We start from the raw sequence: 16,132 nt of genomic DNA, 5'->3' as shown, positions 1-16,132 counted from the left end.
TATATTTAACTGTTCAATAAAAATTCTCTTTAAACAATTGCTTTTTGTGCAAATAATTTTTAATGAAAAGTACATAGTTTACAATATTTGCTCATTCACTGTTTGATGTTTCTATTTAAACTCCATTAAATATTTAATTAACAAAATGGAAAAACGCCATTTTTTTTTATTGCTTACCTTTTAAAAATCAAGCTATAAAAATGGGCTGTTTCAAAGACGTTCGTTTCAAGCTGAAACTGTTGACATGCAACAACGTGATCAGGCGAACCGAGTAGATAAAGTCAAAGCTATAAAAGGTTTACAGCTTTGTACACTATTCACAATATGTAAATTGGCAGATAAAAAAATATTCACGATGTATACACTTTCCCACTCAGCAATAGAATTATCGATTGGCATTGTAATCGCTTCAAAATTTTCTAGGACATGAGCATTGGTCGAGACTTACTAGCATAATGTATGTCATTGTTCATGGTTTAGGGTTGCACAGAAATTAGAATTTTTTTGGTTTTCTTTGCTAGGCTGCTGTTTAGTTAAGTAAGAAGTACTGATGTTCATCTATGGTTAAATGCTTGCTCAGGTTTTTTTTTTAAATTTTTTTATTACATTTATTTGGTATTTACAACTACAAGTGATGTATTAAGTAAATATGTTCGTATATGTTGAATTATCATTTGAGGCTCTTGTAGGAGAAGTTGCCCTGTGGTAACACTCCTTCACACTGATATCTTGTTCAGTCTTCATACAATGAGAAGGTTTCGGGGCCACTGTCGTTTCAATCGTCTTGGAGGATTTTCAGCCAGGGTTGGAAGTGATAAATTTCGTACGAATAGATTACTGTGTATGTTCAGTGATTGATGAAATTTTTTATATCGGGTTTTGATGAGTTCATGTACAAACGGGATGTGTAGGTCTTTGTGGATAGTGTAATTTGAAACGGAAAAAGAAACATTTATAATTTGACGGAGAATTTTGATTGGATTGAATTGGAATGATTGGTTGAGCCCACACTTCACAACCGTACGCCCAGAGGTCTAATCATTGTCTTGTAAACTAAAAGTTTATTTTCAAGGTCTAATTTTGATCGTGAGTCGAGTAGTCTTTTTAACAATTTATAACGTCGGTTTGTTTGCTGTCTTTTCAGTCTTGTATGGGGATTCTTAACTATTTATAACGTCGGTTTGTTTGCTGTCTTTTCAGTCTTGTATGGGGATTCCAAGTCAGTCGTTTATCCATGAAAAGTGGTAGGCAATGGAATTCCATTTATACTCACCGCAGGACAGACATTTTTACGTGAAGTAAAATTGATCTGTGTGCTTTTTGTTAGGTTTACCTTTATTCTCCACTTTGTGAACCATATTCTTAATTCATTCAGGTGTTGTTGTAAGTGTTGAGTGTTTATTGTGGGGTCCGAATTGCGTGTAAGAATCGCTGTATCATCAGCGAATGTGTGTGTCGAAATGTTAACGTGTGTAGGAATATCTGCAGTGTATATGGAAAATAGAAAAGGGTCAAGTATGCTTCCCTGAGGAATACCCGCCCTTATGCGTATATAAGGTGAGAATTCAGTTCCCTGACGGACTCGAAAAAATCGATCAGTCAGATAAGATCTCAGTATAAGATAGTACGTATGGTGAGGATGTTCCTCAGTTTCCAAATAAATAGTACAAATAAAATAGTAGAATCCTGCTTCTGTGAAGTGCAGGAGGTTTTTAATTTTTATGAAATATGTTAAATACACTGTGAGCTGCGTTGAACGAGTTTTAGATCAAATTTGAAAGCAATCTATATTTTTCTGGTATGTAAAAGACCACCTTAACTCGAAAACATAATAATCCAGAAATTAATACAACGAAGAGTCTTTATGTCTCTGTATTGAAAACGATTTGTTTGTTTTCTTGTTTGAACCAATTATCCAACTTTATAAAAAAAATAAGAAAACACAAATATATCTTGACAAAATTTCTGGATGGGATGTAATTTTCCAGTGAGTGTGCATCTATAGAATCATTCGACCGTCAAATTTATTTGGTCCGGGAGTGATGTAAAATAAGCCTATGAGGGATCAAATCCCGCAGGTGTCTTTGCTTAACCCTAATAGAACATAAATGAACCTTCCTAGCCGGATTATATTATATTTGGCCGCTCTGGTGGCCACTTAACCGTTAATGAGGACGCCGAAGCCTTCGTCCCAGCGATTTCCCCGCCGTCCCTATTCACAACGGTTTATTGATGGACATGCTGACTTGGCTTCATTATACAAAACGTGTTTACTCCAGCATGATGATAATAACGGAATACCAGATGAGACTATTTTATGTATTCAAGCGGTTTTTTTGTTCTCTCTCCTATAGCCTATAACGATGAAACAATCTTCAATCAAGATCATAGGAACAAACATTTCCAATATAACATTTTTTTTGTAAGAATTTCTTTTGTTTACTTGTTTATCAAGTGTTCAAAAACAGTCAAATCTTTTAAAGGAAAAAAATACAAAATTACACAACTTTGGCTCGAGATTGAGTATTAGGTTATACATAACCCTCATTACAGTTCAGTAAAGCGGGTTTAGTATCTCCTGCGCCTTAATTTCCGCCGACTGCCACCTTCAATGCTAGGAAAAGTTTAATTTCAACCCGTTAGATACAACCGCAGGAATTTGTGAAATCAAACCGACACGACTACGATGTTAATCTCTACGTCTGCCAAGTTAGCTTTAAGTAGTAATTTGACAAAGGGTCAAGGATTTCAAAGCGGCCGAACTTTGTACCGTAGGAGACGAACGCTTTCCAACTTTACGACTCCAAAATTTAATCAAAAGAGTATGCTACTTTTTGAACAGATATAAATTGAAATCAGAGAATAATTGCCAGCGATAGTGAAACAAATCAGTATATATATATAAACTTTATTTAGAAATTGTGAAATGCGGTCTGGTGTGATGTAGGTTTCAGAAAAACATTTTCTTTATCGTGCCAACGTTTCGATCTTTATTGAGATCATCTTCAGGGCTCAAAGTGTTTGTCTTCTGTGTAAATGAGCCATTCTTGCGTGTCGTGTCGAGAGTGCCCTACTCACACACGACACGACACGCAAGAATGGCATAATTACACAGAAGACAAACACTTTGAGCCCTGAAGATGATCTCAATAAAGATCGAAACGTTGGCACGATGAAGAAAATGTTTTTCTGAAACCTACATCACACCAGACCGCATCTCACGATTTCTAAATAAATATCGATTAACGGTCACTAATCACCACACATATATATCAACTATTAACTTGAGTAGTAACTTAAGTATTAAAAAAAACTTCTCAAAGCAATATCTATCAATAAATTATTTATTTTTAACCTAATTTATATGTCTATTCAAAAATCAATAAAATTTAGATGAAAAAAGTATATATGCCGTAATCTTTAAACAGAAAACGCTCAATTAAAAGTAGTACAAAAAACCATCGTTATAAACTTTTGTGCTATATTTTTGGCATTATCTATTGCCAGTTGAAAAGTGAATACATACTGGATTTATTCTCGTAAATATAGTTAAACAAAAATAGTTTCAGCTCTGTTTACTATAATTTTTTACTCCGATGAAGATTTATGTGAATACGTTCATGGCCGGTTTAGGAGCTCCATCAACTGGTGAATTAGTTATGCATCAAATTAAAAACGATTACGTCTGTAAAAACAAACAAAAACCTTTAAATTTAGATTTTTTTATATTTAGGCATTTTTGTTAAAGCGTCAAATATTAAAATAAATTCAAACCAGCAAAAGCTGAGCCTAGATTAATTTTGGAACTTTATAACATCTGTTACCTGGTGAATTAATTAAACATCAAATTGACAAAAAGCTATTACATTTGTAAAAACAAAAAATTGTATATTTACAATGTATTTTTACAGCGTGTCAAACATTTAAAAAAAATTATATGAACTTAGATTAATTTGCCATTCTTTCTTCGTCAGGACAGAGAAGAATTTTTTTCACCTTTTGTAAAGAATGGTTCCACCCATAGAACCCACGATCTTCGGCTAGATACGCCGCTGCTCTACCACTTGATCTATCGGGACCTCGATCCACTCGGACATCAACTTCCTATCTCAACCTCACCTTATGAGTTTTCCCTCCTTTTTGCCATTTTAGCTCAAGTGGTAGAGCAGCGGCGTATCTAGCCGAAGATCGTGGGTTCGAATCCCGCTCGTGCCATTAGCTTTTTTTCATCTCAACTAAAAGCCTTAATTAATTGTAATAAATCAGAAGGTTTTAGATTAGCTTTTAGAGGTACGTCACACTTAGAAACATCCTCTCAAAACTGTCAGAAATCTAAGTTTTCAAACTTACTTGTAATGACTGAGCTATCATTATATAGGACAAAGCGGTAAGGAAATTAAGACGAGAGTTAAAGAACACTTGCCTAAATCGAACAAGTTTTCTAAATTTAAGGAAACACAACTTTAATTTTAATTTAAATATAACAGAGTTAAACAGTTCCAGCAAAATGATGACACTAGATTGGTTTCAATGTGAAATAAAAAAAGTAAAATTAAACATAGAGATAAATGTAATATAAGTAATGTAATAAAATTGCAACCACACTTACTGTTAATATTCAACAATCATCATAGAGAGTTGAGATAGTGTTATTGAGAGATAGATAGATAGATAGATAGAGAGAGAGAGAGAAAAAAGAGAGAGAGAGGGAGAGAACAGAAATACCGAGTGACAGAAAGAAAGAGGTAGGGAAATAAAAATGAGGAATTAAATAAGATATTAGAACCTTATTTTAAAGAAAGAGAGAGTTTTAAACAATTTACAAATAAAAAAGGTCTGAAAAAGCATTCTTTATCTACTCCCAAATTTATAATTATGTGAGTACAGTTGGTGATGGAAAAAAGTGCAATACAGATAGATAAAAAGAGAGATTGAAAGGAAGGGAAGAAAGGAAAGAGAGAGAAAGTTGAAAAAGATTGATGAATAAAATACGAGAGAAAAGATATCCTTGCGCTACTCCCAAAGCAAAAATGAATAATTATGCATTGCTAGGGGTTCAGTAAAAAAGTGAGAAATAACATTGAGACAGTATATGAGGGAAAGAGTGTTGATTAAGTGTGAGAAAGGGTTTGATAAAAAAATACATATTTATCTAATTATCATAAAGTTATGTGCAAATTCTTTTGCACAAAAAATGACAAAATTTTAGGTTGCTGCCAAAATTTAAAGCTTCATTTTTTTTAAGGGCCTTATCAAAAATGTGAAATATGCTAAGATAAATAAAACAAAAAAGATTGGTTTTAATAATCTAATTGGATTTTGAGAAAATGGTACCGAAAAATGATGATATTTTGGCGGCTTTTCTACAACTAAATGAGCTTTAAAATTGTATAAAATGTAGTAGAACTGTAGAGTTTGTGAATTAAACAAAAATTAGAGCTTCTCATAAAAGGAAATGCTTATGAAAAATAAAATCCATCGATTGGAAGTTGGGTGAACAAAAAAGTAAGAACTAAAACGAATTCTTTGTCTGAAAATGGAAACTACCTTTAGGTGGTAAGCTGGTGGCTATGCAAAATAGTTTTCTCTCATCCTATTTTATCATTTAATTTAATCAACTTGAGTGTGCTGTTGCCAGACTTCTCGTACGTCTTTCAAGAGTATATCAACATTTTCAGTAGTCACTGAAATATTAATTAAAACGTTCCAACAGATTTTCATCGGGTCCAAGATTCAGAAATGGTACACTCCAATTTCCCCACAATTTCCTCGGTGAAATGTGTCGGAGGTACGAGGGAAGCTCGGGGTGTGATACAACGGTATAATAAACTCAAATGCTTATTCTGATTTCGGTTTATATTCTGACAGCTACCACCCACAGCGGTGGCCCGGTTTGAGCTTTTGATTACTCCACCATTAAAACAAAGGCTTCATCGGCCTGTAAGCCGTTCGCTGCTTAATTCTGTTTATTGTTTGTTTTCAGAGATCAAGGGCCTCCCGTGTACGGTGTTCAACCAGACGTACGAAAACGGCAAGAACTTCATGCTCGACTGCAGAACCCAGTGTACTTGCAAGGTAATTTTTTTCAAAATTAAAACAGCCTAATTAGCGTTCAACAGTCATTTATTTTCGTATATGCTTACTCGTCATAATTTATTATATAAAAATATCTTTATAAACAATATGTTACAGCTTTTGTTAAATAGAAAACAACTTTTCTATTTACGGAAATCTAATTTGATAATTAGCGTCTAGGAATCCCAGAAACCATTTATTAAAGCACTTTAGCATAACCATTTATATAAATTTTATGAAAGCGTTACGTTTTAAATTAAGTAATATACTCGAGCACCTTTTTTCATTTTCATGAGTAACGTGTTTAAACAAAAAATAATTAAAATAATAAAAAGAAGAAAAAGGGCTGATTGAATTGCTAAGTAATTAATCTTTATGTAAGGTATCGGTTGAGATAAAAAAGTCAGTGTCACGAGCGGGATTCGAACCCACGACCTTCGGCTAAATGCGTCGCTACTCTACCACTTGAGCTATCGAGGAGGGAAAATTAAAAAAAGGTGGGTTGAGATAGGAAGTTGGTGTCCCAGTGGATAGAAGTCACGATAGCACAAGTGCTAGAGCAGCGGCGTATTTAGCCGAAGATCGTGGGTTCGAATCCCGCTCGTGACACTGACTATTTTATCTCAACCAATTCCTTACATAAAGATTAATTAATAGAAAGAGGTTATTTGATCAATCGGATCACGAAATCTAATGGATTGCTAAATAAGTTGTCGAACCTAGGATGTAATAGAGAGTGACAATGACTATCGAAATATAAAAAACAGTAAATATTGCAACATTGAACAATCAAATAAACAGAAAAATTATTTCCTACACATCAACATATTATGGAGTTCCACAAAATTAGAATGAATACTATCAAAAAATTACAAGAATTATTATTAATACGTGTGTGTTTTGTGTTTAGTGACCGTTAATTAATGATTATTCGGAGATCGTGAGATGCGATCTGGTGTGACGTAGGTTTTAGAAAAACATTTTATTTATCGTGCCAACGTTCCGAACTTTATTGAGATCATCTTCAGGGCCTGGGATTAATAAACATTGTTTCGATTTTACAAATACATGTAGGATGTGAAAAAAATGAATTTATAGAATGCTAAAAAATTTTAGATTAAAAAAATATATATGAATTTATACAATGCTAGAAAAGTTTAGATTAAAAAAATTGAATTTATACAATGCTAGAAAATTTTAGATTTAAAAAAAGAAATTTATACGATGTTAGAAAATGTGAGATTAAAAAAATGAATTTATACAATGCCAGAAAATTTTAGATTAAAACAAAGAATTTATACAATGCAAGAAAATTCTAGATTAAAAAAAATGGTACCATGCTAGATCATTTTAGATTAAAAAACATGATTTTATACAATGCTTGAAAATTTGAGATAAAAAATTAATTTATACAATGCCAGAAAATTTTAGATTAAAAAAAAGAATTTATACAATGCTAGAAAATTTTAGATTCAATCAAAGTATGAGTGAATACAAATATTTTGATTGAATCTATTATTTTCTAGCATTGTATAAAGTCTTTTTTTTAATCTAAAATTTTCTGGCATTGCATAAATTCGTTTTTTTAATCTCAAATTTTCTAGCATTGTATAAATTCAAGTTTTCTTTAATCTAAAATTATCTAGCATAGTATAAATTATTTTTTTCCACATCCTACATGCATTTGTACAATTTAAACACACTTTATAAATCCCAGACCCTGAAGATGATCTCAATAAAGATCGAAACGTTGCACGATAAAGAAAATATTTTTCTAAAACCTCATCATACCAGACCGCATCCCACGATCTCCGAATAACCATAATTAATACGGCACAATTAAAATATTTTTCCAAAGAAAGTAGTCGAGTTTTCAACTGATAATGAAGTTCTTTGGATGTATGTTTTATCGGTTTTATGTCACATTTGTGGTATATGGTAGGAGGCGATCAAAGAAAATTCAAAAAATTGTAGTCAAGCTTTCTGTCAATTTAATGCCTATATCAGGACTATAATCTAAACTTAAATAAAAACAAATAGTATCAAAAGAATTGTTTATCGTCCTACAAAATCTCCCACACTGCTTAAAAAGACAGTGACTTCGTGACGTCCTAACACAACCCTAAACCAAGCAACCAGCAATTCTAAACACTGAGAGTTTCAACAATGACCGAATTCTCTTCCCATCCCCGTCATCTGACAGGTCCCTAATTACTACTAAAACATTGTTAAATGTATACATTTTTGAGCATAAAACATATTTAAACAATTAAGTAACATATTTTATTGAATATTTGTAAGCAAATGTGAAAATAAGAGTTGAATAAAAAATTTTGGGTGTCATTTCCTACTGTCAATTATAATAAAGGTAAAAACCTTCTTTTTATTAAATTTTTTTTAACAAAAGATAATCATATCCGTCGGCACGTACGTTACAGCTATCATTTTGTTTTTTTAAATTACCTCTCATTATAATTATTTTGCCGGCTCTTTTGTCCGGAAGGAGGACAAAAGCGATTTATCGTCCAAATATAACAACCTCCCGTTTTGTTCCGTTTTCATTGAGGCTCTCTAACGTCTGGACGTCCAGTTTTCGCATTCCGAACGGTGATTTCAATTCAGTGTTTAACAATAGTAGGAAATGGGATCTGCCCCTGTCTTTCGGTTAATGTAAAGCTCCCAAGCGGGCTTTTTATCCAAGCGATGAGGGCCCTCCCAGAGGGCTTTTGTTTTCACTCCACCGACGCAAGTGATTTCGAATCGTTCATCTCCCAACTTTTATTCAGAAACCTTAATCCGTTGGGAGCAGAGTTTTAGTTTCTCCACTCACTTCCCGGCTGAAAACCTACAGAGTTATACAAATACTCGAGAATTCCATTCTTTTCTATACTTTCTAAATTGTATTAAACCGACTCGACCAAATATCCTCCATGTTAGGTTAAAAGAAGGCATACTATTCTTTAAAATTTCAGGATTGTGAGATTTCCATGGCGATAAACCTGTAGCTTGTTTATTCTCTATCATTTTAGATTTACCTGGCCTCGCTTCTCCCCATCACCTTTGAATTACTATGGTTTTCGGTTTTGTCATGTTTCAAGCCTGAAATGTGAAAAGAGTCTGTTGGCTTATTTTATATATGAATTCTGGGTTTTGTACATTATTAGACAAATACTACTCCAAAAAAACACACTAAGAAGAAGCAAACCTATTTCAGTCATATTTATTATTGTTAGAAAAATTTGAAGAGAACAACCTTCCTGTAAAATATGGGAAATACAACTCAGTAAAGGTATAACACATATACACAGTTAAATAGATTATTCGGCATAATAGAGATCAACAAAAACTACAATGCCTATCAAAAAAACCGACCACCTGGTTTTTGGACGAAAAATGGCCAAATTTGGAAATGTATAAAGTTTCTCAGCCTTTAAGTCACAGACCTGCATTAGGTTTCTTTTTTGGAAAATTTACGCTGTACCACACGGCGTTTTAAATGATGTCCTAACTTCAGTTATTCATCGGTAATTTCAAAAATTCGGGAACATGATAATTCTTGCACTTTTTAATAAAACTGAGCTGAGAAGCCAGAAAATCGTCCTTAGAACGGCGCCCTATAACAATCATTAAGAAATTTAATTAAGCTTTCAATTGGTTATCTTCCATTTTGCCAGATTTCTCAACCGTTTTCGAGTGATTCGCGATTTTTGGGCTAAAACCTCTTGGAAAAGCCAATCACTCTCTTTCCCCCGATTTTACCATATTTAAACCTATTGTTTTAAGACGTTCTTCGAAGTCAAACAGCCACAACATCTTTGAAATGGGAAGGAGAAGTTAAATTTCCTTGATAAGGTAAACAAATGGTTATCGTCAGCAGAAGCATTCCGCATAGCAAAAGGTCAAAGTAAGAAAAAGAAAGAATTGTCGCTACCCCGTTTCCTTTTTTTTGAAAAAAATCTTCGTAACAAAAGTTATAGAGCATAAAATTTGCTCTATTGATAGGTTGAAAAATTCTAAGTTCTCCGTGGTTGAAAACCTTTATTCAATTTAGTAAATTACATGGACGTTTCGGACTCCTGGCCCATCATCAGAAACTAAACATAGAGAAATCCCATGGTATAATTCCCAATCTGAAGGCAATAATTACTGATTGGTGTGCCTTCAGATTGGGAATTAGACCATGAGATTTTTCTATGTTTAGTTACTGATGATGGGCCAGGAGCCCAAAACGTCCATTTAATTTACTAAATTGAATAAAGGTTTTCAAGCATGGAGAACTTGGAATTTTTCAACCTGTCAATAGTGAAGATATGAACCGTGGAGTTGGTATATATAAAATAAAATTTGTGAAAAACTGTTCAAAACTTATGCATTCTTGAAAATGATGAGAATGGAGAGAGTGATCGGTTTGTCTACTTTTTTTCCCGAAAGTCCCGAACAATCGAAAATAGTTGAGAAATCTGGCAAAGTGGAAGGTGAAAGCTTATTAAAACTTCCTATCGATTGCTGTAGGGCGCCGCTCCTAGGACGATCTCCTGGGCCCACAGCTCAATTTGAAGTTTTGTAAAAAGTGCAAAAATTAACATGTTCCCGAATTTTTGAATTTACTGATGAATGACTGAAGCTAGAAAAACATTTAAAAAGCTATCTTGTTCAGCGTAATTTTTTTTAAAAAGAGAGAAAGAGAGAGAAAAAGAGATCTATGACTTAAACAGCTGAGAAAATACGTATTTTCAACTTGGGCTATGTTTTCGTGCAAATACTAGGAGATGGGTTTTTTCTTTTTTTAATGGGCAGTGTATACAGATCACATATTAACAGGTATGAACTCCTTAAATATAAAAATCAAATACACTGCGGAGACGAAACAAAAAGTGAACATTATAAACTTAGTGATTCAACTACTAGAAAATTGCCATCAAACAATAAATAAGAAATACACAAAAAAATAACAACAGACAACGAGCTGAAACAAAAAAAAAAAAGGTTTCTGCTTTCTGCCATGTTCAGTGATGTGTTATTTGTGATTTTTTGTCTGTGTCTATGGTTTTTCTTCTTCTTCTCTCTTAGTTAACATAAAATTTTTTATTAAAATTGAGAAATACAACAAATCGTACAAAGTATAATAAGCATGGCCAGTAGCGGTCTGCTGAATTAATTACATAATAGAGCAAGTAATTATGGATAGATTAAAAACAAAGGAAAACAAATGAGAAAAATATAAATTATATAAAGCGGTAGTGTGAAAGAAAATAACATAAACAGTGTAAGAAGTAAGAAAAACATGTTACATCTTGAGAACTAATAGTACAGAAGGCAGAACATAAAAGGAGGATCATTTTGTGAACATTCATTGCACACCCAAAGCCCACTCGTATCGCACTTTGCAGGCGTGCCGAGAAAAATATATTAGCAGTAAAGGAGAATATACTATAATTTCAGCTCAAGTAATGACGGGCTTCTCCAGGATTCTGGATGCCGTGAGCAAACTGCCAGAAATTGATGGTCACCTTCCCGGGGATTACTGTTCCAGAAGAGGCAGATTTCATTTTATGTTTGACTGGTTAAATTTCATATATATGAACTCTTCTCCTAATTTGAAAAACCGTCGAGAAACTTTAAGGCAAGGGTTTACGGAGAGGCTGCTAGGGCAGTAAATGCCCATCGAAAATTGCCTTACACATATAAAACCTCGACGTAATTTTCGCTCTACTCATAGCTTTTACACGATTTATTTCATTGGGAAGCTTTTAAAGATCAAACAGAATCTCCTGGACATCGAAGTTTTGAAGAGAGCAAAAGTATTTCTGTGATAGAGATGGCCTGAAACTGGAAATGTCCTTTCTATTAATCAGTTCTCTGAAAAGTAATACTTTTAGGCAGACGATCATCCGGAAAACTAAGGACCTTATATGTGAAAGATCCTTTAGAGAAATATGTTCTAAAAGAAATATTTTACAAAATATTTCAGAGAACTTGAAGACGAAAATTTATAATATATAATCAATACATGGTAAATAAATAATTGGCAACTAAATTGGAAAATAAATGGAAAATTTTATGTAGTCTTTTTGAAAAAAAATAAATAAATAAAAACAACCTAAATTCAGCCGGATAGGGGTGCACTTCTGAACAGAAAGTCTTTCTTCTGGGCTGGAGCAAAAAGGACGTTTAGAGTTAATAAGCAGCATAAAAGCAGTAGATCGTTACACAACTTGATTTTTTTAAGGAAAGAATATTCCATATACAGTTTTCTTTTTATTGGTCCCATTTTTCCAAGTTACTGTAAGATTCTAAAGTCAAATAATTTTATTTTGAAGAATTAAATTGTACATCGTATTTTATAACTTTTTTCTTGTTTCTTGTATCACAGAAGCCTTTGAGGCAACTTTACTTGTTAGGCCACAGCACATTTAGGGACACAATCTTCTTTTTCCTTTCAAAGTGGTAAAATTAAAGGAGGTAACAAATAATATGCAGGATTAACTTACTAAAATAAATTATAGCAATAAAAAATCTCGAATTTTGATATCGCTTAAGCAAAAAAGGCTCCAGAAACCTGATTATAATTTTTCAAACAAATAACAATAAATATATGCAGAATGTATTTACCTTTTAACAGAAATGATGCTATCAGTAAAGTAGGCAAAAACAAATTTTTTGGGAAAAAAACAAAAACAAATCGGATTAGTTTTAATGCTCTTAAATTCACATTTTTATAGCAAACAAAAAAATAAACATTTTCAGCTGAATTACCCAGAGGCAAAATTTTTGTCTCCGATATCTGGTGGGACATTTTGAAAATTCATAAGTCTTCAGAATTATGTGCAAATGAAATGTTAATACAACCGTCGTAAAGTTTAATCTCACTTTGTTTAGTTTATATCAAAAAAGTTTTGATTTTTTCATTATAATTTAAAAAAATAAAAATAAAATCTATAAATCCTCTTTAGAGATTTTATTTCATATCTCCTGTTCAATTTATTTACAGAGTCGTAGGTTTATACAAGTACGTGCGGTTTATGAGTTATTGTAAAATTTGTAAAGTCTCCCGTGGATCGGTAGAGTGGTTTCTAAGTTAACATGATTTTTTGATTTAAAAAAAAACCATTAAGTCCCCCATCTCGGGAACTCAAGAAGAAAATGACAACTCATTTATCTTATTTTTTTAACAGATAGAAAAGGAAGATTATTTTTAAATAATAGCAATAAAAAATATCGAATTTTGATCTCGCTTAAGAAAAAAAGCTCCAAAAACTAGATTATAATTTTATAAATCTGGCGTAATTTGGCAGTTACGAAGAACCTCCAATTGTCTGGGACAACATGAATAGCAAACTTTCCTTTTCATTACACCCATTCGTGCTTCTCAAAAGCTCACTTTGGTATTTCCCTCTTCGAGGAAAACGCCACTTGAAATTCGACGACCACTAACAGTTATGCCCCGGCATTAAAACTTCTGGGTAGGCAGGGCTCCAGTGTTCCTTAGCTTTCTGCCCTATCGGGAAAATTTAAAGTGCTCGTTACCTCTAATTCGCCTGGATATCCAGTACGAATTTTACGCACGGTCCTCGACTCCAAATTAACTTTATTGTACAATGTTAATAAATATGAGCATAGTTAAAAAACATACCCCTCAGTAGTGTCGTAACGACTTTCCCGAAATTATTTGCGACTCCTTGTGTAAAGTATTTTATTACTTTTATTACAGTTAGCTATAAACTTAAGTCTTAGCTTTTTATCAAACCGATGTCATACAACTCTAGACTATTTTCTTCCACACAAACCCCCCCCCCAGATTATGTAATAATAGAATTAATTTTCAAATCACCTGGGGTAAATCTTTTGAAAAAATATATAAAGTAAATAAATTGTGCTGTTTGTTCGTAAAATCTGAGATGATCAGCCTAGTATTGAAGATGGCGAAAGGCTGAAACAAAAATGATTCTGATGATGATTCTGCCTTTCCTTTCTGTTCTACGCTTCCAGACCCATTTCGTCGTATCGCCATCTTAAGTGGAAGATCTGACAGACAGAAACAGCGTGAATAGACAGACGAAAATGATGGAAAACGACAAAACTACATTTTCGTCATCCCGCAGTCCCTACGAGTCTCACAATCCTGTAGTCATTTTGCATCATTTGGGTATGTCACTTCATTCTTTTGTTCCATGTAAGGCCCACTTCGCTCCCTCGTCATCTTCAGTGGTGGCTCTGACAGATGAAAACGAAAATAGACAGACGAATGACAGACCAAAATCGACCAAACAACAGGCTCATCATCCCGCAGACCCCAAGAGGAAACACAAAATGCTGTAGTCAATGTTCGTCTTTTTGGTCTGTAACTCCATTCTGTTTTGTTCTGCAAGACCCATTTCGTCTCTTCCCCATCTTCAATGATTGCTCTGACAGACCAAAACAGGGAGAATAGATATACCAAAATGACCATAAATGACCAAAGTACTGGTTCATCATCACGAAAATCTCAAGAGGAAATTTCCAAAGCCTTACTTTCTTTATTCATCCTTCGGGTCTCCCTATCTTTTCCGTTTTGCTTTAACATTCCTAATCGTCTTCTCGCCATCTTCAATGGTGGGTCTGACGAACGACAACTGCGCAAATAGACAGACCAAAATGATTGAAAACGATCAACCTACGATTCATCATCCTGCAGACCTCAAGAAGAAGTCTGAGTATGTTTATAGTGTTTGATTATCAGTCAAAATATTTCTACTAGAGCTCAATAAAATCTCGTAAATCCAAATTAGAAACGAAACCAATTTCAGATTAACCGAAAAAAAATGCAAAGGCGCAGAAGAAGCAGAATAATAGGTCAGGGTTATTAAGAAATGAATGTTGGTTTTAACAGGTAAGGTGATATACGCATGTACGTTTAAAAATAAGATGGAAATTTGGAAAAATTTGGAAAATGATGAAAGTGTAGTTTGGCCTGATCATTGCGACGGCCGAAAAGCTTCTGACAGACCGAAGCAGCGATAAAAGGCTGGCCAAATTGATGGGGAACCACCTGTTACTACAGGCACATTCTGGAGTGTACTAGGCCAAAAGATCTGTCTATTAATACTGCAAAACATTACTGTAATATGCAAAAATGTCTGTCATGCTAAAAGATTTCCTCTTAGCTGATCGAAACGTGTCCGGGTAAAGCTTTCTGATTATCTGTTTCGATGATCAGGACACCACTGTATTGAAAAGTCTTCATATAATATTTTTACCTGTTGGCAAATAGGGAAAGAAAAGAAGTTTTATTTTAAAAATCAGGTACAAAACAATGCTATACAATGAAAAACAAAAGGGTGTGGATTTAGACTCTCGTACTAACTGGGAACGGCTCCTTGGGAATTCGGATTGCTAAGAGGTGCATTATGTGGTTAATTACTTGGCGGTTTGTACTGTTTTCGACCTTCTTAAGCCTTTGATCACGTATATTCCACATAGCTCTACGTGACGTCTTTATCACTCGCTTTCCACCTCGCTAGCCAGTGAAATATAAAAGGGGAACGAGGAAATTAGAAACGACTTTTGGAAAAGGCAAAGCCCTTCATTCGGTATTCAGGTGGGCGAGGTGTAAAACGAGACTCCTGCTCTACGCTTTTTATCGGATTTTTCCGCTTTCGAGACCGATTTGCTGTAGGTAATTAATGGCTTTATTGAACTCTTTAGAAAAACGGATCCTATTACCCGAGAGAAAAAGTGAACAAGCAAGTTGACCGCCCGTTTATAATTTTTAGATCAAGAAGTCAGAACTAATATAACAACCTTCAATTTCTAGTTAAAAATATTAACTGATAATAGTAAAAAACTCATAATCTACACTAATATTATTCCAATTAATTATTTTATGCAAAGTGAGGTTGAGATGAAAAATTATTATAACGAGAAATAATCCGGGTGCTTAACCACTTGAGCTATCGTCGTTTCAAATTTTCCTTCTTTTTCCCGCCAATATTTGAATATCACGTCGTTACACAAATATTATTCTAATTAATTATTTTACGCAAAGTGAGGTTGAGATAAAAAATTATTATCACGAGAA

General features: G+C 33.6%; 1 protein-coding gene across 1 annotated transcript in view; it reads left to right on the top strand.

Moving 5' to 3' along the window:
- The window catches only part of LOC106673880 (protein CYR61), a 310,348-nt gene that overhangs the window by 250,987 nt on the left and 43,229 nt on the right, over window positions 1-16,132 (top strand). The window contains exon 5 of the mRNA XM_014406253.2: window positions 5,984-6,075. Coding sequence (XP_014261739.1) covers window positions 5,984-6,075 — 92 coding nt within the window. The remainder of the gene's footprint in view (window positions 1-5,983; window positions 6,076-16,132) is intronic.

This window comes from Cimex lectularius, unplaced genomic scaffold (genome assembly GCF_000648675.2).
Source record: "Cimex lectularius strain Harlan isolate CLEC.00 unplaced genomic scaffold, Clec_2.1 scaffold42, whole genome shotgun sequence".
NCBI lineage: Eukaryota > Metazoa > Arthropoda > Insecta > Hemiptera > Cimicidae > Cimex > Cimex lectularius.
This window is presented reverse-complemented; position numbering and strand designations above follow the sequence as displayed.